Consider the following 24,291-nt stretch of genomic DNA (forward strand, 5'->3'; position numbering starts at 1 on the left):
TAACTGGCAAAGTAAGGCCAAATATTTAATGAAGGATTTTTCTTCTGGTTAGCCAAAGTGGAAGAGGTGTCAAAATCAACAATAACATCCAATAAGAGAATGAAAAAAAAGTGCCAAAAAGAAGCTGATCCTCGTTAAACTTAGTACGCATATATATCTGTGCAGATGTGTGGGGGAGAGAGAGAAACTCACCTACAGTTTGTCAATTTACATATGTGGATGTCTGACTGTGGGAGAAAGATTAGATATACTTACCCTGGACGGGCTTGGATGTCCTCCACTCCCCCAGGACCCTGAGCTACTTCTGTCTTCTACATCTAGGGACAAGAGAAAAATTCTTTAGGCTTTCTTGCAATAAGTCTTTCTTTTTGCATATGCACTTTTAAATTAATGTTTCAAATTAATCTCCTGTTGCCTTTAATTAAGAATCAGGCACGAGGCTACCATGATGACAGTGGCTTCTGACCCTTCTACTTAAATTAAGTCATTTAAATTCACAGCAGAAATGAACTGGACCCTCAGGAACCAGAGGTATGAACATAAAAATTACCTCCATCCTTCACAATGTTTCATAGCCTCAACTTTTATAGACCTGAAACTTCACTTCAAGTCTTATTAAAATCTTTTGGACAGGATAAGTTAAAAATACACTAACACAATCTTAATACACACACACACACACACACACAAAGTTAAATCAGGTACATATCCATACTAATATTAGCTGCATCCATGCCATAATGCTCCTAGATACTTTCTGTCCTCTTACCAAGGCTTATCCCACCAAACAACAGACAGGAATGAAATATGCAAATGAAAAAGGATTCAGTAGTCTATTTCCATCAGGACATTACAAGGATATTAGGAGATTTTTTTAAGTTTTTTAAGTTAAGACAACACCGTCTCAGTCTTTTAATTTTTTTTTTAATGGGCACACCGTTTGGCTACAATCCTTAATCTGTGCACTGAGATGTAGATATGAAAGTTGTGAAAGCAATGTTTTCTTTTGATGAATGATGGCAAAGAGAACTATATGAACTCTCAGAAGGCTGGAATTCTCTACACCCTGTACCAGCGAAGTTCTAATGCTGACCAATTACTAGATGCTTCATCAGTGCTTCAAGTGGCAAATACTTGAAGGATGGAGCGTCTAACAGCTAAGTTACCATATTCATTGCTCAAAACATAAAAGTGTTGGAAAGATCAGTCACTCTATATTTTAAAATGGCCTTGTGATTTTCGATGAAAGGCTCTTTATGAGTATGAAAAGTTTCCCTGTTGTATTATCTTGATCATGGTGGGTAACAGACGGCGATCACAAGCTTCCTCTGACAGAACTGGAGGAGGAGGTGTGAAACTTCGGTTCAGGAGACATACTCCCATTTAGTGTGTTTTCTAACATTTCAGTGATACTGTTTCTTCTCTTAACACACTACTGTCCTTCCTTTTATTACTCCTATTTGATTATCAGCAGAAGTGATCACAGTATACTTAATTGATTTATTTGGGGGTACAGTGGAGTACATGGCGTTTTAGAACATAGTAAGAGATGGAATAGAAACAACAACCAACAACTATTACCACTAAACCTGAAATCTTTCTCTCTTTTTTTAAACAAATATTTCAGTTCTTTTCGTTAGTACTTTGGAAGATAATGCAAATGCAAACAGTTATCCCCTGTGGACAGCTAAAATCAGTGACTGCGAGCTTTCAGAGATGTCATGGAAGCTAGGAGGAGTAAGTCTGGAGAAAAGGTGCAATACTTTCCCAAATCTGCTGTTTAACAACCCAACCTCCTGGCCTATCTCGTGTAGGCTGAATTGGGGGGAGTACACGAAGAAGTGACTTAGAACCGTTGGGATTATCACACAAATAAGTTTTGTAGCCTGCATAGTTCTCTTCATCCTTAACTCCAAGTCAAATATTTGCAACAAAAAAAAAGAAGTATAAACGACAAAATATCTCAACCAGAAGTCTGCACATCTTGACTTGCTTTTCGCCTGAAACAGCCAGCTTGGATTAATTTGAGAGATTTCTCCTCTTAAATTTGGCCCAAAAAGTAATGAAGGGATAAAGTTGAATCCCTGTATCCACCATAAGACTTCGTATTGTTTGGACCCATTTTACCTTTTCAATTTTCAAAGGGGATTTTAAACATGAAAAGAAGGCAGAGACAAGGAGGAAAGGGGACCATAGTAATTCCAGGTCAGTAGTTTTGCACTGGGGATGATTTTGGTCCCCAAAGGACATGTGGCAATGTCTGCAGACATTTTTGGTTGGCACGACTTGGCAGGGCGTGGAGGTGGGGTAGAGCTAGTGGCCTCTAGTGGACAGAGGCTAGGGATGCTGCTAAACGTCCTACAAATGTCCGAATACCCCTACAGCAAAAAATTCTCTGGTCCTAAACGTCAGCTGTGCCAGGACTGAGAAGCCCTGTGCTAGAGGACAAATTCTATTAAAGAGCAAAAAGGAAGAATCGAGTTAGAGAAAAAGATGTACTACAATTTTTAATGAATTTGTAATGATTTTTAATGAATACGACCACTTACTAAATACATAGTGACTTATGCATTTGAAGCTGGAGTGTTTCAAGAGACCTTCCTATACATCGTCCATCCACAGAATAAAAGAAAAATGATGGTCAACCAAGCAGCCTGCTAATTAGTAGGCAAATAAAACACATCAAAACTTGAGTATTCCCAACTGGGCAATTTCAAAAGCGAACAATCCACTAATTCAAAGTGCTGGAAGTCTAGCTTTTTCAAAACAGGTTAAATACTGGCTGGGTTCCTTCACAAATAGATTCCCAACCAACCAAACCTGGCTGCTCTTTTCCCATTCATTCCCATTCCATCCTTCTCATTTCCTGACCTCACGCTGCTGCACCTCCTTTCTGATCCCTTCCTTTTCCTGCTCTCCTTTTAGCAGGCTTTTCCTTCACCTGGCCTCCTGCTAGATCGAGAAGATAAGACACCTCTCTAGCCCTCCCAACCCTAATAGAACAATCGTATGACTTCTGATGATGTTTTATCTTTGAAAGAATATCTGTACAACTGGTGCTCATGTGTCCATTGCAAGAAGACACAAAGCTATAGCATGTAACGAATGTAAATGTGTTATTTTTAAGACATTTGTTTTCATCTTCCCTCCTGCTGAGCTTCATCAGACCTGCCAGTTAGTTAGCAAGCATTTCTTCAACAACGATCCCAGTGCATCTCAAAGTGCATCTGAGGACCATCTACATCTTAGGCACCTAGTATGCTCATTTCAAAGTCAGTATCTTAGGGTCCATTGCAGACCTACTGCTCCTGGATCTCTAAAAGTAGGGCCAAGAGAACTGCTTTTTTTTTTTTTTTGCGGTACGTGGGCCTCTCACTGCCGTGGCCTCTCCTGTTGCGGAGCACAGGCTCCGGACGCGCAGGCTCAGCGGCCATGGCTCACGGGCCCAGCCGCTCCGCAGCATGTGGGATCTTCCCAGACCGGGGCACGAACCTGCGTCCCCTGCATCGGCAGGCGGACTCTCAACCACTGCGCCACCAGCAAAGCCCGAGAACTGCTTTTTTAAAGAGGTCCTCAGGTAATTTTCATGTACACAGGAGTCTGAGAACCCCCAGTCCCCTCCAATGGGAATACAAGACAGATGCATGTCCCACCCTGCACCCACTGCCTAACTCACTCCCTGTCTTAAAATCCCTGCCCAGGTGGCTGGTTTCAGCAGCATTCGGTCCACATTCTCATCTCATCTACATTCCAGTAGCTCTTGCCCAGACTCACTTTTTATGTAGACCCTGCACGTGGCCTACACTTGGCCATTCCCTACGCCCAGCTGGTGTACCTGGACACTACACACACTTTCTACCTCCACATCTTTGTACCTGCTGTTCCCTCTGCCGGAACTGTTCCTTATGTCTCAAAAAATAATAGCTGCTAACATCTCATGAGCTTCAATATGTCAGACACTGTGCCAAGCACTTCAGTAGACCAACAGTATCACCATTTGATATATGAGGAAACCGAGGCTTAGATGGGACAGAAACCCCCCCCCCCAAGGTGACAGTGAATGGCTGAGCTGGCAGACAAAGGTGCTGTCAATGTGACAGCCAGGGAGCGTTCTTCTCCACCACAGTAAATGCCTCCCTGGTAAGAAGCTCAGATCTCTCCATGACCAGCTCGAATGTTACCCACCAGTCACTTCTCCCCAAGCAGAGTGGATGTATTTATTTCAGAGTTTGTGCCCACTCTTGTGTCTACACAAGATTATGGAATTTACACAACACAAATATATAAAACTAGATATGTGAAGAAATCAAGAGACTGGAAAATAAAAGGAGAACAATCAAGCCAAAGGTATGATGAGCTTATCAACAATGTACACTGTGATGGACGGGATAATTTGTAAGAGAGGGGTCAAAATTCTAGAAGCTCCTGAGTGGGCAAAGAGCGAAACAAGATTCACAATGAGCCCTGGATAAAAATACCCAAATAATTCAGGAAAGTCATTAAGGCAACAAAGTTACAAATGAAAAACTGCCCGATGGAAGCTGTCTGAATATTGAGTTCTTGTGTCTCCCTTGTTGTGTTGTCACCCTCTATCCAAGATGGGAACACATACAGAAAAAGACAAAAAGCAAGTGAATGATAGAGACGATTCTGCCAAAAGACTGAAGTGGGCTCCACTGTTCAAAATTTTCTAATTTATTTTACCCTAGACAAGGTCAGACTTAGTAACCTCCACGGGTTTGACAGCTGCTTTAGGAGGCAACCTGACCATCCACAATTTTTCATTTTATTTGAGTAGTTCTGCATAAGCCCCGTCTAAAACGTCTGACGTTTCTGCACCAAAACACAAAAGTGAAGTCTGAGCAGAACTAGGACCAACCACTCCATTTAGAGAAGAGACAAACAGAGATGAATTTTAATTTCTACAATTCCCCATCCACACTCATTAAACTGATGATTACTCAAGTCTCCACTTTGTTTATGTGAACAGCGAGATCAAAGCTATCAGACAGACTGGACAAATGTCAGAAAGCACAGCACAAAGAGTTGGGATAAAGACCTAGATTTCAGCCGTGACTCTGCATTAACCAGCTCTATGGTCTGAGCCACTCACTGGACTCTCTGAACTCATTTTTGTCAGCTGTAAAATAAGTGGGTGTGATTTCCATTCTTAACAGGGCAGGCTAGTATATTGGGATAACTCTGCCACAAAACACTAAGTGAAGTAAGTCAGATAAATATCATACGATATTGCTTATATGTGGAATCTAAAAAGTTGATATAAATGAACTTACGTACAACACAGAAATAGACTCACAGACATAGAAAACAAACTTATGGTTACCAACGGGGAAAGGGGGAAGGAATAAATTAGGCATTTGGGATTAAAATAGACACACTACTATATATAAATAGATAAGCAACAAGGACCTACTATATAGCACAGAGAACTATACTCAATATCTTGTAATAACCTATAATGGAAAAGAATCTAAAAAGTATATATACAGATATATATATATGTATATATAGATACACACACACACATATACATAACTGAATCACTTTGCTGTACCTTAAAGCTAACACAACATTGTAAATCAAATATATTTCAATTAAAAATAAAGAAAGAAAGAAAGAAAGAAAGAAAGAAATATTCATGGCTTTAAAAAAACTCTAATGGGCTTCCCTGGTGGCGCAGTGGTTGAGAGTCCACCTGCCGATGCAGGGGACACGGGCTCGTGCCCCGGTCTGGGAAGATCCCACATGCCGCGGAGCGGCTGGGCCCGTGAGCCATGGCCGCTGAGCCTGCGCGTCCGGAGCCTGTGCTCCGCAACGGGAGAGGCCACAACAGTGAGAGGCCCGCGTACCGCAAAAAAACAAAAACAAACAAAAAAAAACACTAAAAATCATGGATAGAAATTTTAATCTTCTTCTAAATCCTAATGAGCTGACAAGATAGTAAGAAAATATCCAGCCAAAATCAAAGTGAAAGCTGGAACCCACGGAGGAAGAAAAGACTTTTTTTTGCCCTGAGGACATCTGCCAACCTAGAAAATGTAATGGCCTCTTGGGTCAAGGAGAACAGAAGTGAAAACTCAGGATCCACCCAAAGCAGGTATCTAACAGGAGATAAAGGGATAATAAGGTTTCCAACCTGAAGGAGTTTTGTTAAAGTAAATGAGTTAACTGATAATTGTTAAACACTTAGCAGACTACCAGTAACCAATACCTACCACGAGTGCCAAATTTACCAATACCTTCCAAAATCTAAGGTAATCAAACCACATAAATAAACTTGTGATTTATTCAAGGAAATCTGAGTTACATTTTATGACTCTTTGTTCTGCTAAGTGGCTGGTCAGAGACTTTCAAATACTCTCCTGGTTTTTAGAAACTGCCAATATGTTTAAAGTAATCGAGTCCCACATTCTCCGTGAACCCCCTGGAGCACAATCACCATGAGAATTCAGTGAGCGTTAGATGTGTTGAGTGACTTAAGTTAGCTTTCGAATACCCTCTTGGCATCTCATTTCTACATATTTTTGTATACTGTATAAACGATATGCTGCCAAAATTATGTGTGCTGACCAGAGGCCCAAGCTAAGAACACAGACTAAATATTATGTAAGTTTAACCTTGATTTGAAATGAACAAGTGTGAGAGTTACCTAACCCAGTTGATTTGGGGTAGCACTGTGTATCCAGCCTTTCCTTACTTTGAGCCCAGATCCTGCCAAACAACCAGGACTCTAGAATTTCATGAAGTCAGAACAACCAGAGTGGTATTCTGCATTGCTCTAAGGGTCTACAAATTCCAACCCTTGTGGAAATATATTGATTTCCTGAAGAAAGCTTCTACACACTCAGAGACATTGGGAGACAGATTGAGTTCTTCCTGGAAAGATAATCATTCTGAGGCATGTGGAAGTCTACACGGTCTCAAACCCTTCTCTCTGCAATAACAGACACTATTAAATCTCCTCCACACCATCATGGAGACTCACAGACTGTGCACATCTGTGGTGCCTACTAATTTCCTAGTCCAGGAAGAACCCTTGGCTGAGCCCTTCACACAAACTGAGATGGCATATGCTCTCCGTCAGTGCCAGATGAATTTAGAGTTCAAAATATTTCATCAGCAAAGAGCATGTTAAGGATGTGCACATTTTCATTAGCACCCAGTATAATAAGAACTCTAAGTAGAGTAACTTGAAGTCAAATTTGAGTCCTAGGACAGAGGTAGGAAGGGTGGAGGAGCTTCAGATATTGACAAGGGCCACACAACCATGACCACTTCTTCTGGCTTCTGTAAGAAACAACATAGGTTTCAAAAGGAGTGATCTGGGCAGTGGTGAGAAACTTCCAGCACTTCCCAAATCTGACTAAACGAAAGATGATGTCTGTGGCAACGCATTCCACACAAATTCTAAGACACCTTAAATATAAAGAACAGGGACCTGGGCATCCCATTTTCAGAGCACTGCCATCCATGCTGGCTTTCTCAGGATGCATGGATGTCCTTATCAAATAAATCTGAAAACTCAAAGGTCAAGTATAAGATGATCTTACAGCTCATACATATAAATATGTCAACTGTATAAGGAAAGGTAAAATGTGGATACGCTGGGGGAAAAGTACAGTAGGAAAATTTGTTCAGAAGGGAATTACTGCAAATTTTAACTTTTATTAACCTCCAACTTGAACTTCTATAAATACGTCTTTTAAAACACTGAAACAATACTATTTTCCTTAAGTTCAAAGTAAACTGTTTTTCAAAAATGAACACTAAATAATCTCAGATATTTAAAATGTGGAGTTAACTGCAGTTTACAGTGCTATGAAACAGGAAAAGCACTTTTATATAACATGATATTCAGATAATACAGAAGTAACAAAATAAAACAAATAACAATTATGTTATAAATATGCCAGTGGTGCTTCATATTCGGAAACTCAGAAATCTTGAAAATTCAAGGTGAGCAGACAGTTATATTATGAAACTGAGACAAAAGTCAATTTGAACTCTTTATATCAATCCATATAATTTGGAAGTATCATGATAATCTAAGTTGAATAATATTGTGACTTGAATAACCTAACATGAAATACAGAGAAATGAGTGTTGTTTAGCAAACTTCCATTTCGAATGTTTGAAACTAACCAGTCAGGGTCTTCCTCTTAAAGAGAAGTTCATCCTTTCAAGAGCTCACCTCTCCAAGTAAGAGCCCAAGAAGAAAAGGAGCCACAAACAACTGAAGCAAGAGTATAACAATGTGAATTATATATGCCTCCTTTGACTTTTTTGAAATGTAACTGGTCTAAAAGCACTTAATAAAAATCAGTCTTACTAAAATAATGTTCTTGAAGGCTAGATATATTTCAAATTAGGTAAGAATACAATTGGAAGTAAGATGCCATATCTGGAGACTTTGGAAAATAAAACCAGCATACCATTTAACTCCAATATTAAATAGATAAGCTTCAAAGTACCTAAGCTAAAAGTGAATACAACTTAGGGAGGTTTTTAACTAGGTGCTTAGTACCTTTCAAAGATGTATTTACAAATAAACGTCACAAAGTGTGAGAAATAAAAGGGGAATGCTTAGAAAATAAACATTAAACAACAAAGAAATTTTGAAATATGCTTCATTTTTAAATAAAATAGAATATATAACTCTGATAACAAGTACATGTAATTATACAGGAGTTTTCCAAATCAGACATGTAACATTTATGTCACAATATCCATAATACTGTAATGACTGAAGACATACAAATTGATATTTAAAATGCCTATTTGATCAATAATTTATTAAATGTATTCCAACAGAGGGGGAAAAAAGAGCCAAGATGAAACATGTAACAGTTTTCTCTCTTCTTCTTTTTTCCCCTCTACCTCTTTTCTCCCTGGGGTGCCATTTGTGAGGCTCTGGGAAAGGGCTGCTGGCTTAATTGAAATATCTGTAGGCTGTAATTGCTCTGCAAAACCACAATGGTCCACTTCTCCCAAATGGCATTTGTTCCTCTTCGTTTTTTCTTCTGTTTCCTTTTATACTTTAACAAAATCTGCCCCTCCTGTTTCTTCTAGTCTTATCTCATCTTGCCCTTTATTCTGAACGCATGACTAATACTGGGGAAGCCAAACAGCTTTAAATATTCAAAAATCTTCCCTAAAATCCAGTTTTGTAGCCCAGTCCCTTTTGCTTACAATAATCACTCCCATAAACTGACTCTCAGTTTATCTTTTCAACATCCCAACCTTCCACCTGTGTTTAACACGGCAGCCTCTGACCTGGCAATGACAAGCAATCAATCTTACATGTTATCTTCGGGGTCAAGTCTCAGTTTTAGGCCAATTTTCTTTGTATTTAGGCTCAAATGTGCAAACCACACTATATTACTCTGCAAAACATCAATGAGAAGGCTTAATTAAGTAACACTGACAGATAAATCCATTTCTTTCACAGTAATCAAATCAAAGCAGGTTGACATAACACAGGAACTTAATACAGTTATTCCCTGGTAATTGGAAAAAGGCCCTTTACTTCTCATTAAAGCAATCTTCTGGGTATTGGCATAATAAGAAGGCTCAGAGCCTTAATACTGCCCTATAAAAGTCTCAAGATACAGACCCCTTAAACAAACAAGCCAGATTATCTAATTCCTTGATCACAGCAGAACATGTAGTTCCTACTGTTTTAAACTACTAATTCTTTATCTCTGTTGCAATTAAAAAGAGGTAAATCAGTGTCAAACACATACAACGGAAAACTGCAAAAATGCATAAACTGCTTACAGTTTTATAAATCTATCTCCACGTGTATTTGAAGAGAAGCAGTCCGTTAAAAATGAACTTGAAATACTTCACAAATGTGAAGTTGTAATAGCTTGGATCGGGGGGAAATCTTTTTATTTTACTTAATGGTCTCAACAGGATACATTTTGCCTAAATTTACAGTCTGACACCCAACCGTACAGTACAACTTTGGTAAGTGGAATTGTCAGAGAATGGCATCTGAAGAAGAGCATTTAATTTTTGTGGTATGTAAAGAACAGTAAGTCATCTGGTCAACCAGAGGCTTCCCCAACCGGGCTAAAAACCAAAAAGAATGCAACAACATTACACCACGTTCAAGTCCCCGAACTAAACAAAAGCAATTTTCATCCTTTCACTCCGATTTTGAGGGAGTTTCTGTTACTTATCCCTTGGTGCCTGATCAATCTCAAAATGATTCTAGCAACTCTTTCTGAAAGGATAACATATAATCTAGGGTTGTAATTCCCAAATGTGGCTGACCATTAAAATCCCCCAGGAACCTTAAAATAAAAAAAAAAAAAAACCCACAGATACCCTGGCACCACTGGAAACTAATCAAGAAAAGATGAAGGGTTGAAATCGAAGAATATACGTATTTTCAAATTTCCCTGTTTTTCTACTTTTTTATTTTAAAAAGTTTTAATTACAATGCAGTTAAAACTATATAATTTGTTGTTTCTGAACTATCTGCAAGTGGGCTGCATCAATCACATCCTTTTATCCCTTAGTACTTCTGGGTGCTTTTCCTAAGAGCAAAAATAGTATAGTTATCAAAATGAGGAAATCTACCATTGATATAATACTTTCATCTAGTCCATAGTCCATATTCCAATTTGGCACTTTTTCCCCCTTTTGTAGAGGACTCAGTCTAGGATCACGCCACACATTTAATAGGTCTCTTTCATCTATTTTAATTGGAAACAGTTCCTCAGTCCTTTCTTTTTGTGATATTAGTGTTTTTGAAGAGTACAAACCAGTTATTTTATAGAAGAATGCTTCTCAACTGGGGTTTATCTGATGCTTCCTCATGAGTATATTCAGGTGGCTATAATACTACAAAAGTGGCCTTGTCTCTTTCCCAGGATTTCACATACAGAGCCTCATGACAGCCTGGTGGTCTGGCCCTCATTTGTTATGGTATTTCAATCACCTGCTCAAGGTATTGTGGGAATTCTCCACTGTATAATTACAACTTTTCCCTGTGCAAGTAATCACCCATCTATGGGGAGATTCCTTAAGAGCTTAAAACTAACTTTTAATCAAGTGCTTATTGAAAAAAATTAAAATACAAAAGTGTATAAAGTAAAAAGGGAAAATCCCCGCAACTCGTACTCCCTCCACCCTGATACCAGGAGTTTCCTAGGCAGCCTTACAGATCCTCTGGTCTGTGATCAGCTGGTTTTGAAAACCACAGAAATGTAGGGAAATAAATGCAAAACTTGACTGAAATTTCTTTGCTATTTGAATGGCTAAGAAATAGCCCTCAACTGTTTACATATACACTAGTGACATTTTATGGGATAGAGTTAGTCGCTGTAGGTTTGTGACCTAGGTGGGGATAGGGCAGGCAGGAACTAGGATAAATGAAGACATATTATACTATTAACTTTGAAGGAATTCAGCCAAGATGAAGACAAGATTGAGCAACCCACTTGTGAATCAGTGCAATGCAGAAAGCCAACGTAAATAATCCATCCCGGAGTCCATGCTGTTCCCTGCCTCTTTCCACCACGTTCTATAAACCACTATGTAAAAAGGAGAACCGCCACGGCAGCAGCACTTCCCAATTAAAATCAAATGGACAGACAAGTACTTATGACAGAGAAAAAAAAAAATCTACTGACGTTTTCCTAGGCCAGCCAAAAAATCACAGTGGGAAACATCTAAAATTTTTTAAAAGTGGGAAGGAAACTGACACAAAGAATATATTTCCACATTTCGAGATTATATACACAAATGAACTAGGCACAGTCACAAAGTGAGGAATAAATCTTAAACATAGCAAAGACTGGGAAAGGAACTTGGCCATCTGATGGAACACAAGCACATTAGAAAATATTGAGTAAGTTAAATGATTCTAATCAATATAAGGTGGAAATGGTCCCTTTAATCCCTGGGATGCAGCCATGTCATGTTATAAACTGAACACTGCTGGTGGATTTCGACTCTGACTTATAAATGCTTAGAAAATTTTCCTCACAATCCCATTTCAGCCAAATGCCTGGCAGACATTGGCAAAGGTCTTTCTCAGTTGGGCTTACAAATGTGTGTGTGTGTGTGTGTGTGTGTGTGTGTATAAAATCACAATACACACACAAATACAATACACACACTTGAACTGACTAATAGTTTCTTGATATTAATGACAGTGTTTAAAATGGTTCCCAGATGTTGCAACTTGTTCCACTGACATCCTCTTGGTTTTGATCAGTGACTTGCTTTTGATCAGACTTGAGTCCAGTGACTTAAGGGTTTTAAATTTTCTCTCGCAATAACGTAACCACACTTTGGTATTATGCTTTCTGCTTTCCAAAATGGTTTTTATATTCATCTCACTTAAAATGATTTATCTGGAATCACTGAAAGTATGAAGTTGGGATCAAAAGAAGTTGCCTACTTAAGTCTGAGCAGACTAACACCATTTTTCAAAAGATGAAAACAAAAATCAAAGGAAATAGGCAGTTATCCTGGGTAAAAGAGGCCATTCCCCGTAAGACTTATTTTTATCCTTTCATGCTATTAGTATTACCTCTTTAATTTTAACAAGTAACCCAAAACTTGCTAAAGTTCTTTAAAACACTTGCTAACATAGGAAAGTTAAATAGTATTATAATGACTGAGTTTTTGTATCCAGCAGCATACATTTTTAAGTTATGTCAGCAATGACAACAAAATTGCCCATCTCCCCTCTGAGCTGCCCTGTAACCCACAGGACACCATTTCACCAGCAAGACACAACTTTTGGCATTGGTTTGAGAAAGGCCCCGAGCTGTGGTGGCAGGTCAGGTCTATAATGACAAAAATAACCATAGCTTTCCCCAAACCACGCTGCTCCTCCTTACTTTCACTTTCAAGGGCTTTAAAACACTCTCATGGGCTTCCCTGGTGGCGCAGTGGTTGAGAGTCCGCCTGCCGATGCAGGGGACGTGGGTTTGTGCCCCGGTCCGGGAAGATCCCACATGCCGCGGAGCGGCTGGGCCCGTGAGCCATGGCCACTGAGCCTGCGCGTCCGGAGCCTGTGCTCTGCAATGAGAGAGGCCACAACAGTGAGAGGCCCGCGGACCGCAAAAAAAAAAAACACTCTCGTAACTGAAGGAGTCAAAATACATCTGCATTAATTTCCTAGTCCAGCTTTTCGGGGTAAAACTGAAATGCATTAGGAAGCAACAACTGGTATTTTCTTAAGCTTAATCACATCAAACTCATGGGAAGAGTGGTTTTGTTTTTGTTTTTTTTCTTTTAGTGGGTCTCAACTTGGATGCAGCCTGCCTTCTGCCTATCTGATAACCAGTGGAGTACTGGTCAGAAAGAGATGAGCTGATATGATATATTGGTCTCACAAATTCACTACGAGGAATGGTAAAAAGCTGTAACTCTTCCTCAGGAATGGAAGAAATGTCATTAGTTTGAAAGGAGATAGAAGCAAAGGCCTGAAGAATGACAATAACCAGGCATCTTAAGGGAAAACAAGAAGCAGGGAAGGGGTCCAGGGGAAGCCAGAGCTGTCAGTAGAGAATAATGATTTATCTGATGAGATTAGCAGAAAGTTTGATTAGAAAAGACGCCTTCTTAGCATCTCGAAGACTGCAGTGTTACTTTAAGATTTCCTTGTGAGACAAAACCGTGCCTGCCAAACGTGGTCTGTAACAGCGCAGGCTAGCCATGAGCGACGCAGTGGGAAAATAGCCACTAAGCCAGATTTTATTTGATTTGTACTGATGATTTTTATTAGAATACATGGATCATTGCTTCAACCTTTCCATGTAAAACCAAATCAAATTCAAAAACTCACACATCAGTCACCTAACCTTATGTCATTCCTTCTGCTTTACTAAAGTTGAGCCACATTTCAGCTGATCTGTCCTCGATAAATCGTTCGGATTGCTGGGCCAAATTCTGGGAGGCAAGTGGTACACAAAGGAAACCGCTAAATCTGCAGTTACACATCAGAAAGCCAGAGAAAAGAACTACTGCAAGCCTCCAAAGTACAGAATGAAATCAAAGAGGTGTACAGCCAATGCAAAACAGGACAAAATGAATTTCTCTTTATTGGATCAAACGTATTGTAATTTACCTTTAAAAGGCCCGCCCAACCCCTCAGCTATTTTTTTCTCTCTTTAATTCAAGGTACCGTGCAGGACTCTGTAGAGCAATTGCTCGGAAACCAGAGGCAAGTGTGGCATGAGGAGATCTGGTCAGTTGTACAAATCAAACATAATCATCAGTTCCACACGTTAAAGACACTATGACCTTTCAGGCAAAAGTTAAAATTGTTAAAATCCGACACTTGTGGAAAGAGCCTCCAGAACACGTACAAAAGTGACTTCATGAAAAGGAACGCAACGGCATTACAGGAAACGTGGCCATGGGTGTCCAGAGAACAAGTGCCCATAGCCTACTTTCCCCTCTTCTTCTCCCTTTGTTCTTTTTGCATTAGCTTTTTTCCCTTCACCCTCAGCAACACTGCCAGTTTTGATTTAAATCTCTGAGCAATAATTATTGTTTGGATATCACTTCTAGTTCACAAATCAGATCCATCTTCATGATTTCCTTGAGAGTTGCAAACAGCTCCTGAAATAGGCATTATCTTCTCTTGGGAGAAGGTGAACAACTTTTCCGGTTAAAGGCCACCAACAGGCCTCAAACGAATGTCTTCTGGAGGCTGAAGGTGCCCCATGATGATGTCTCGGAACACTAGTGGTCACCAAACTTCTAGGTCTCTGGGGTAACCCTCCGGGGCTGGCACTGGGCTCACTGGCTGGCCCCCATTCCTCCCTCCCCCCACCCCGACCACACAGGAAGTCTTTATCTCCCATCCTCCTTTGCAATCACGGGGCGGGGGGCAGGAGAGGGGGTCATGTGACTACAATTTGGCCAACAGAACATGAACCCAATGACGCCTGCCTTTTCCAGGCCTGGTCCCTACAACGTTCCATGGAATCCTTCATGCACTTTCTCTTCCGTCTTTGTCCAGCCCTGTACAAAGAATCTAGTGTTTGCCTTTGAGGGCCCAGGGGATGGCAGAGCTAAGGCCTGAAAGAACCCGGATCTGAAGGGTTACAGGGAGCAGAACCCACGCCTCATGCTCTGCCACACCACAGGGCTATAACCCCTCGCACTGTTAAGCTCCTAAAGGTTGGGGGTTGTTTGTTCCAGCCATTAGCATCCCCTGACTAATGCATCCTCCAAAACAGACTTCCATGAATTCTGGCGCTGTGATTCTCTCCTCCAAGCAAAGCAAACATACGCAGTTAGAGCTGGCAGTAGACAGAATTGTGAAGCAGGGGAAACTGGTCTTTGAACTTTCCTTCTCTCCCTTTCAGACTTGTTTTCCCCTCTTAGCATTTCCTCCCTCTGAGCACCAAATGTTCTCTGGCTGCTCAGTCTCGTCTGTCTCAAGAAAATAAACCCAACACATTCAGGAGCTATTCTTCCTTTCAACTGTCATCTCGTAACCATGAGTGGTGAGCTGCTTGCTGCCTGGGTGATTTGGGAGAAATTCCTTAACGTGGAGGATTCTGTGTATCCTCATCTGTAAAATGGAAATGACTGTCTCCGCCCTCCAGTACTGCTGTGACTATTAGAGGTAGTTTAGGAAAGACGTCACCCTGGAACCTGGAACACAGTGGAAACTCACAAAAAAAGATAATTCCTATTTTTATTATGATTATGATTACCATAGCATGATATTTGACAGCAAAAGGGATACAGAATATGAAATAGGGCTCTTTCTCTTTGAAATACATCATCGAGATTGGGAGACAAATCATACAGAAATAAAGGGTAGCATCTGATGATTAAAGAAGAATAAAGATGGAATATTAGAAACAGGAGAGTTATATAAAGGCTAGAACCATCCCTTGTGAGATACTGGCAATTTAGGGTGTAGACAAGAGAAAGCACTGGTGAGCTGGTACCCACATTACACTTGTGCATAACCTCCCAACTCCATGTTCAATGCCATCATACTGGTAACTCACAACAGGCCCTGGTAAGAGCATTTACACCATGGAAATTGGCAACTGTTACAAACTGGAGCTCTTTTTTTCTCTGAACTGCAGATTATTAAACATCACTCCAGCAATGAAAACAGTCATCATTGTGAGGTATTTCTACTCAAACTGCCTCATTTAATTCTCACAATCACTGCTGAGGTAGGCTCATTTTCCAGATGAAAAGTCAGGCCTCTCCACATTAAGTGACTGGCAAAAAATCCTGTTGCCTGAGATCCCTGCACTAAAAACCAGGCTGCTTCTGAAAGTGAAGGGTATCTGGCTTTCTTTTTCTTGGCATATCAGATGTGTACTTCCCTGAACACAGAAAGCTATTCCTTAAAAACATCTAAATTCAGGCGGCCCCCCCCAACCATTCTCATTTTTTCCACTACTCCTCATTTTGCTCCTGCGCTCATCTGAATTCCCTTCATAAACATATTCCACATTTCCTACCACCCTTTCCTCTACACATCCGATGCAACATTTTGTGCAGATGTCCTTTCAAGGATTACCCATCACACTGTCTCAAGAAATCTACTTGTGCCTAAGGGTTGCGATAAGTTATGAACGCTCTTTAAATCAATGGTTTCTCATACAGCTGTCCTGACCAAGGTAATCTACTGTATCTTGGGCCAAGCTATGGACTGTCCAGTAAGTCTGGATCCTGGAGGAGCTGGGATATCTCTTGGATTCAGATGAGGTCTCTGATAACAGTTTCAATAATGACAGCCATCAACGGCTGGTGTCAGGTTGAACATGTGCCTGGGGGTGAGAAAAGCCAGGGAACATCCCTAGGTTTCAGGTGTAGCCGGAGGTCTCAGAAGACATCTGTACCCGGCGTGACTTTAAATGTCAATGGGTGCTTGCCACCTTGGTAACGTGTCATCACTTCTTTTCTGTCTGACTGAAGCTTGGCCATCTTACAAAATCCAGAGCCTTCCAAGGACAGAAGAACAAATGGGTGAAGGCACGGGAGCACGAGAGCTCATCCCACATGCAGGAAATGGCAAAGGCATACAAGAAGCATGGAGAACAGATGTATTAAAGTCACAGTGGTCGCCAATGAAGAAAGGTTGACGTTGGGCAGGGCCAGTGGAAGACACTACTGTGAACAAAGCACTAGGAAGTTAGTTCTTTGTTCCAAAGGCTTTGGGCAGGCACCAGAGGATAAAAGCAACAGGTTCATATTTGCATTTTGGAAATGGCAGCAGTGGGGACGGTGGGTTATTAAGGTGAGAAATTGGAGATAAAGAGACTAATTAGAAGGCAAGCAACTACTGTTACAATAAAGGTAACAGATAATGCAGGATTATACTGGGGAAAGAGAATAGACAGGGCTTAATGACTAAGCCGGGAAAGTAAAGCAATAGAGTAGTCAGGGATTATTCCCAGTTTTTTGTCTTATGGATATTGGTGCAGGTTGGAGTCTAAAAAAAGAATATAATTTAGACATTTTGTGTTCCAAGTGTTCACTGGTCACCAAAGTATAAAATCCAGTAGAGTAAATGACTGTGTGGGTCTGGAGTTCAGAACAGAGACATAGAGATTAAAGTGATTTTAGGCAAAATCTTCTAATTGCAAGTCCCCTTATATAGAGAATTTACTGGCACAGATAAGTGGAAAGTCTGGAGACAAGGCAGGTTTTAGGTTTTACATATCCAGTGGATCCACCATATTAACAAGGATAAAGTTTCCTTTCATCCCTCCACTCTGCCATCTCCATATCACCTTCGTCTTAAAGCTGGAATCCATCATGATCATAGAATTTCTGGATTTACTTGCTTCCTTATCTTCTACTTACTTGCAGAGAGTTCAGCTTACAAAAGAGAAAAATTCCTCCTGAACTTTGCCTTGATTGGAACCACCACTGAACCAATCCCTAAAGCCAGGGAACAGCATGCACGGATTTGAGCAGTAGACCTCACTGACCCAAATTAAAAACCATGGTGAAGGGTATAGGATTACCCTGATTGGTTAAGTCCAATCACAGCTGCCCCCTGGAGATGTAGTAATCCCACACAAACTACAAGGATCCCACACGCTAGAGGAGTGAAGTATATGTTAGTGAGACAAGCACAACTGGACCAGACCTCAAGTACCCTGAGTGCATTATTATATAGCATGCAGTATACAGGCAAATCCGTCATGCCACTCCCTCCTTTAAATACCTATTGGTGTCAGAATAAGAGCAAGGTTCTTATGGACCCTGAGGCCATCTTGGTAATAATGCATGCACACAAGCCAGCCTTTTCTTTCCTCTAGTTCCCTTGATCCCTGTCGATGCTCAAGCACACCACTGGCCCTCCTGATGCAGAACTTGAGCACGGGCTCCCTCTAATAGAACACTCCCCCACCCATGCCCACCACCCCACTTCCCTACTTGGCCTGTTCAAATCCTATATCAACTCACAGTGAATCAGCACTTCCTTGGGGTACCTGTCCTGTCCTCCTAAATCAGGTGTCTTGTCCTTCTCTCTTTCACTGGACTTGTCACAGATGGAATTTTACATTTTTATGATTCTCAAGTGATTCTTTTCTTCCCCAATAAAGAGTATATGCTCCACCAAGACAAGGCCTGGGTCTTATTTGCTTTCCATCCTATCACCAGTACCCAGCAAAGTCCTGGAAAGGGAGGAAGCCCTCGACATAATCATAGTTAATGGGATGACTGGTCCAACAGCCCCTCAGAATAGGCTGGGCACACAGGAAAATATCAAAAACGGTAACAGAATTCCCAAAGTTGCAAATCTTTCTGCAGAGCTCCTATGCCTTGGAGAAGGATAACCTAAAATGATGAAAATTCATGTTTCACTGATTCTAGTATTAACTAAAGAAATTAAACCACAGGCTCACCATAAAGATCAGCTCAAGGAGTTATATACGACACACCTTTCTCCACAACTTAAAGAACAGTTTGTTTCACAAATATGTAAGTATGAAGTCAGATTCAGCAAGAAGTATATAGCTCTCTTAACACACTGAAACCCTTGCCAGTCACAGGACCAGAAAGGAGTTGATCTACAAATCTCAAGCCCAGTGATTTCTATGGTAAAAATGCAGTGAAACAGTCAGACTTCATGTATGTTTTCTCCCTCGACAGAAATAATCTCGTATATGGTCATTGTAAAGGGAAATATTTGCCTCTTTACACTCTCTTTGATATGCACCCTAGTGATTTGGTACATATTATACAATCATTGGCCTCAGGACAAAGGAGAAAACAACTGTTACCTCTACAGTAAAACAGCTTTCTGTGATCTGGTGATAGCGAGACACAAAGTGGGTTTGGAATTCTGTGTCACTTACTTAGATGGCAGTTACAACTCAACACTTTCTGAAAACCTTTCCACTGAAACTTCCCCATTGAGTAACAAGGGTATCATTAATATTTAAAGTTCTGCTTCAAGTATAATAATCAGAACACCACAGCCACAACAATAAATACCCTACAGCAGTTTACTGCTTTCGAATTTTCAAAGCACTTGCACACACAATATTTCATCTTCCCTTACCATTACATACATCAGAGAAAGGCAGGGATTGGCTCAAATTTTCCAGGCAAGGCATTGAAAGAGCTGGGAGGAGAACGCATGTTTTCTTCTAACCTCCTTCCAGACTGACTCTGACCCCTTTTCTTATGCCAATGAAAGAGAATTGACATCTTCAGAAGTTGGAACCCAAATCTGGATAAAGAATATTAATATTCTTGTAGAACAAGTTATCTTTTGTCTCACACATCCATCATTCAGAATCCCAATTTCCTCATCATCAGGACTTTTCCTTTGGGTTCAATATGCCCCATTGGAAAAGTCTACTATTTAAATTAATCATGGCTCAGAATGATTTTTAACTCATTTGCATGTACTTTTTTTCTCCTTTAACTGCATAGAAACAGAGAGGAAATTTTTTAGATTGAAGGTACACATGAAGAAATGAAGATATTACATTGTAAGCTATACTTGAAAATTCTCAAAGATAAAAATATAATACATAACCCATCCAGTTAATAACCCACCAATGAAGAAAAGCACTGTTGTAAACAATGGACAGTTGAGGCAAACTCAACCCATCAGTGCAAGCTGCTAACGGTTCACCTTTCTCTGAATTGTGCATCGGCGTAGGGTCCAGAAGTAATCTGAGTGGGAGTAGTGGGAACCAATCTCAACACGGACAGAAAATCTCCCATGTGTCTCCCACGAGTGTCTCCCATGTGGAGAGGTAGAAAAAACAACACAGATTTAGCTGGATTATAAAAATACAAACATCACTTTTTCTACATTATTCAAAACATGGGTTAATCAAAAGATGCAATGGTTTAAAAAAAAAGAATCCTTTTCCAGCTCTAAAATAATGAAGATATTCTCTTCTACCGCTGTATATTATAAAAGCTTTATAGTTTTGACTTTCTAGTTTGTCATACTATGGAAGTTCATTTTTTGTGTATTTTGTGAGTCTTATTTCAGTTTTTTGTCAGCAACATTCACCTGCCTTGGCATCATTTATTGAAGTCTCTCTGTATCAAACAATGTTACTACTCCATCCAGATCACTTTGTATTGATTAAAAAATTTTTCTGAAAAGGAAAAAAAAAAAAAAAGGATGCAGTGACTCTTAGCCTGTCCACCCAATATCCCTTCCTCTCTCTGTCCTTCATAACAGCCCTAAAGGGGTTTGGTTGCTGTTGTTTTCATTCGTTTGCTTGTTTTCACATAGCCGCCCCTCCTCCATGTGAATCAGGAGCCGGTGACCTCATCTCTAGTTCGGACACAGATCCTGAGTACTTCTGGGAATCACAGCTCTTGCCTTCCCCTGGCCAAGGACCGGTTTACAAACGAACACTGAGACACAGAGTTCTGTCTGCCGCAGGGTTCCTAGGAAAGGTCTCCCTGCTCCAAGGAAAGAAACAAATTAGGAGATGATTTTTCATCTTCTCTGGCCATTATCCTGTTTGGGCGTCATGTGTAGAATGGCAGCAGGAATCTCCTTATCATTCCTCGGATGAAGCCGGTACACAGGGATTTCAGAATAGGTTACATTTATATATTACTTTAGTCATACCTTTCCTTATGTTTAAGCCAAGTTGGGTCAGAATTTTCTTTCGTTGCAGCTGCAAAGAACAGTAGGTCCTCCCTTACCCGACACCCACCCACCACCCCAGAAGTAGGCTTATGAACTTAATGCTCATGCAGGTTCTTTACAAAGAAATACCAACTCTGGATAAACCCAGACTTTACCTACTGAAAGGCCATCACCTCCTGGCCGCTCATAACTGTCCAAGCCCCACAGAGGAATCATTTTCAGGAATTATACCAGTTATAGGCCCTGTAATTCCCCCTTTTCATTCTTCCCTGATATGCCCATGTATCTTCTCTCTCACCTCTCCTGTCCCCTGTGGCCTTCTCACAAAAAGCAATCAGCTGGCAAATTCTCAATGAGCACTTAGCACGGGTAAAGCTAATGGCAGCAAAAAAGTGCCAAAACAGTATTTTCTCCTTGATTTACCAATATCAATCCTGCACACATAGCCTAAGCACTGCTGCCAAGATGGGGGTGAAGGGTGGGGGGAGGATTAGTCCTCCAGACCCCAGACCCACGGGTGGGCGTTAGAGAGATCCAGAAACTCCTGAAATTGTTGCAAACTTTACTCATGTATTTGGCCACATGCATTTTTCCGGGAAGAAAGTCTATAGTGTGCGTTGTGTTTTCAAAGCAATCTCTGACCCTAAGAACGTTAAGAGCCTCTGCTCTTGATCAACTAGTGTCTAGCAAACCACACTGTCTGGATGTGTGACACACTCTTGTCATTCCTATAACAGAGGTAAGGGCAGAGGACACATTCCCCAGATCTTCACGTCTCTTGCTCCAGGAAAACTATCTCAAGTATTAATAATACTGAAGTTTTGCAATAGTTGAGACTACATGACATTCTGTAGACTCTTCTGGAGCCCCAAGGACCATTCATATCCCAGGTCAATAGGAGGGAAAATAAGTTCCATTACTTAAAAACACAGAACACAACCTATTCTTATTTTTATTTTATTTTTTTTACAACCTACTCTTAAGTTTGGGCGCCTCCAAATGAATTATGAATCCTGAGTTGAAATGGAGCTCAGGAGACAAAATAGGCACTTGACAAAATAACTAATATTAGCAAAAAGTTTTAAGTTTAAGCTACCTATGGGAGACAAACATCAAGGATTGCATTTTGGAATATTTTTGAAAAGGAGGTAAAACTTTCCAGAAAAAATGTGATCTCAGGCATCAGAGAGTACAAAGAAGGGCATCACAAGGTGTGGTGAGAGAAAAGGAAGGCAAGGGCCCAGGCGGCAAAGGGCGTGGCCTTAACCCAAGATACATGGAAGAATCAAGACTGGTTTTATTGGGCTTCCCTGGTGGCGCAGTGGTTGAGAGTCCGCCTGCCAATGCAGGGGACACGAGTTCGTGCCCCAGTTCAGGAAGACCCCACATGCCGCATAGCGGCTGGGCCCGTGAGCCATGGCCGCTGAGCCTGCGCGTCCGGAGCCTGTGCTCCGCCACAGGAGAGGCCACAACGGTGACAGGCCTGCGTACCGCAAAAAAAAAAAAAAAAAAAGACTGGTTTTATTTCACTCAAGAGGAAGTTTCATAAAGTAGTGAGAGATAAAAAGAAATCTGGATCTGCTCTATCAACCACGCTTCCAAACACTTCATTCAAACTTACTGGATTTTACTAATGCAGAGGCTTTACCAACTTCTCCTCCTTCCCTCCTGCTGCCATCTTTCATAATAAGGTCCTGTAAACTGGTTTCCTAGACTTCAGATTCACCCCACTCCAACCTATCATGAGCCACTGACAGCTGTCACTTCTCCATATACAAAAAAACCTCAGTGGCTCCCTGCTGCTTTGGGTATAAAGTCAAAATTCTTTAGCCCCGCATTTAAGATGCTTGGTGATCTGTCTTTACCTTCTTTTCTTGTGTTACCCTGGGTAGCACTACTGCTCCCTGTGTCCTCCAACCACATGAGACTCTTCACTGTTACCCAATACATCTCTGCTTATCTGGTCTCCAAGTCTCCCCTCCACATCAAAAACATTTCTTCCCACTCAGTAAAGGCATGTAGAACAAATAAATGAGTGAATGAGTCCACTGAGGGACACACACACACACACACACCCCAATCAATCAATTACATATATCTGTACGGTATATACCTGTACAGATCAAGCTAAGGGGTGAAATGCAAATTCTTCACAAAGCTTAAATGTAAGGTCCCCACAAAAGTAGTAACAGAATTTAATCTTCTAATAGTTCAATTTTAAGGCTTTAATTATATAGGGGGTACATATGGCAAATATAACCTGTACACTACTTAACATTAACTGATGAATTGTCTTCTCACAGTAAATATGAACTTTCTTTTGGCCCCTGATGGGACACGGTTTATCTTTTTATACAATCATGTTTCATTACCAGAGGATGAGAAATTAGAATACACATGTAGAAGATAGCATATTCTAGACATCTTCAACTTTCAAAGGCATCTAGGTAAATGCATTTGCAAATTGTTCTTCCTATAACCTAAGTTGATAAAGTTCAATGGTATTTATCCACAAGGATTTTAAGAACCTGTAGTACTCTGTCCTCAAAAATCTCTGCAAACCATATAAATCATCCCCAAGATTCAAACCTTTACAATCATTCCGGGTCTCCACTTAGCATCACTTCTTTGGAGAGGCTCTGTCTGGCTACCCAACACCTGCCCAAAATTATGCTTCATTTTTTTTGTAATATTTAGTATTATACCTATTTATATATGCATAAATACAGGTTTATTTGGTGGTTGGTATCTTTGTATACTGATTCCCCAGTGGGATGCAAACTTCAGGTCAGGGTATTGACTGAGCCCCTGTGGCCCAGACCCCAGACCAGTGCTTCACTAAGAGCTCAACGAATACTTGTTGAGTGGATAAGTAGATTTATTAAACATTAAAACTCAGAATCTTTGACATGGAAGAAAAATCATATAACAAAAATCACGGAATCTGACAAAATAATTATCAACAGCTAAAACGAATTTTTTGATGTCCATGTAAATACATTGTTGCAGGGTAAAATATAATAAAAGAAGAAAGCTTTTGTTTCCCAGCAAGGGCTTTAGACATTTTTAATTATGTCTCTACATGTTTTATTTCTCTAATACATTGAATGGGGAGATCTACAAAGAAACAGACAAGGATGGGATAACAACTTAATTTGAAACATTAAAAAAAAATCCAT

At 40.5% G+C, this 24,291-nt stretch overlaps 1 protein-coding gene across 1 annotated transcript in view; it reads right to left on the bottom strand.

Annotated features, from left to right (window-relative positions):
* The window catches only part of TCF4 (transcription factor 4), a 358,643-nt gene that overhangs the window by 237,171 nt on the left and 97,181 nt on the right, over positions 1 to 24,291 (bottom strand). Inside the window, exon 3 of the mRNA XM_079717032.1 lies at positions 256 to 317. Coding sequence (XP_079573158.1) covers positions 256 to 317 — 62 coding nt within the window. The remainder of the gene's footprint in view (positions 1 to 255; positions 318 to 24,291) is intronic.

Source organism: Hyperoodon ampullatus (assembly GCF_949752795.1).
Source record: "Hyperoodon ampullatus genome assembly, chromosome: 13".
NCBI lineage: Eukaryota > Metazoa > Chordata > Mammalia > Artiodactyla > Ziphiidae > Hyperoodon > Hyperoodon ampullatus.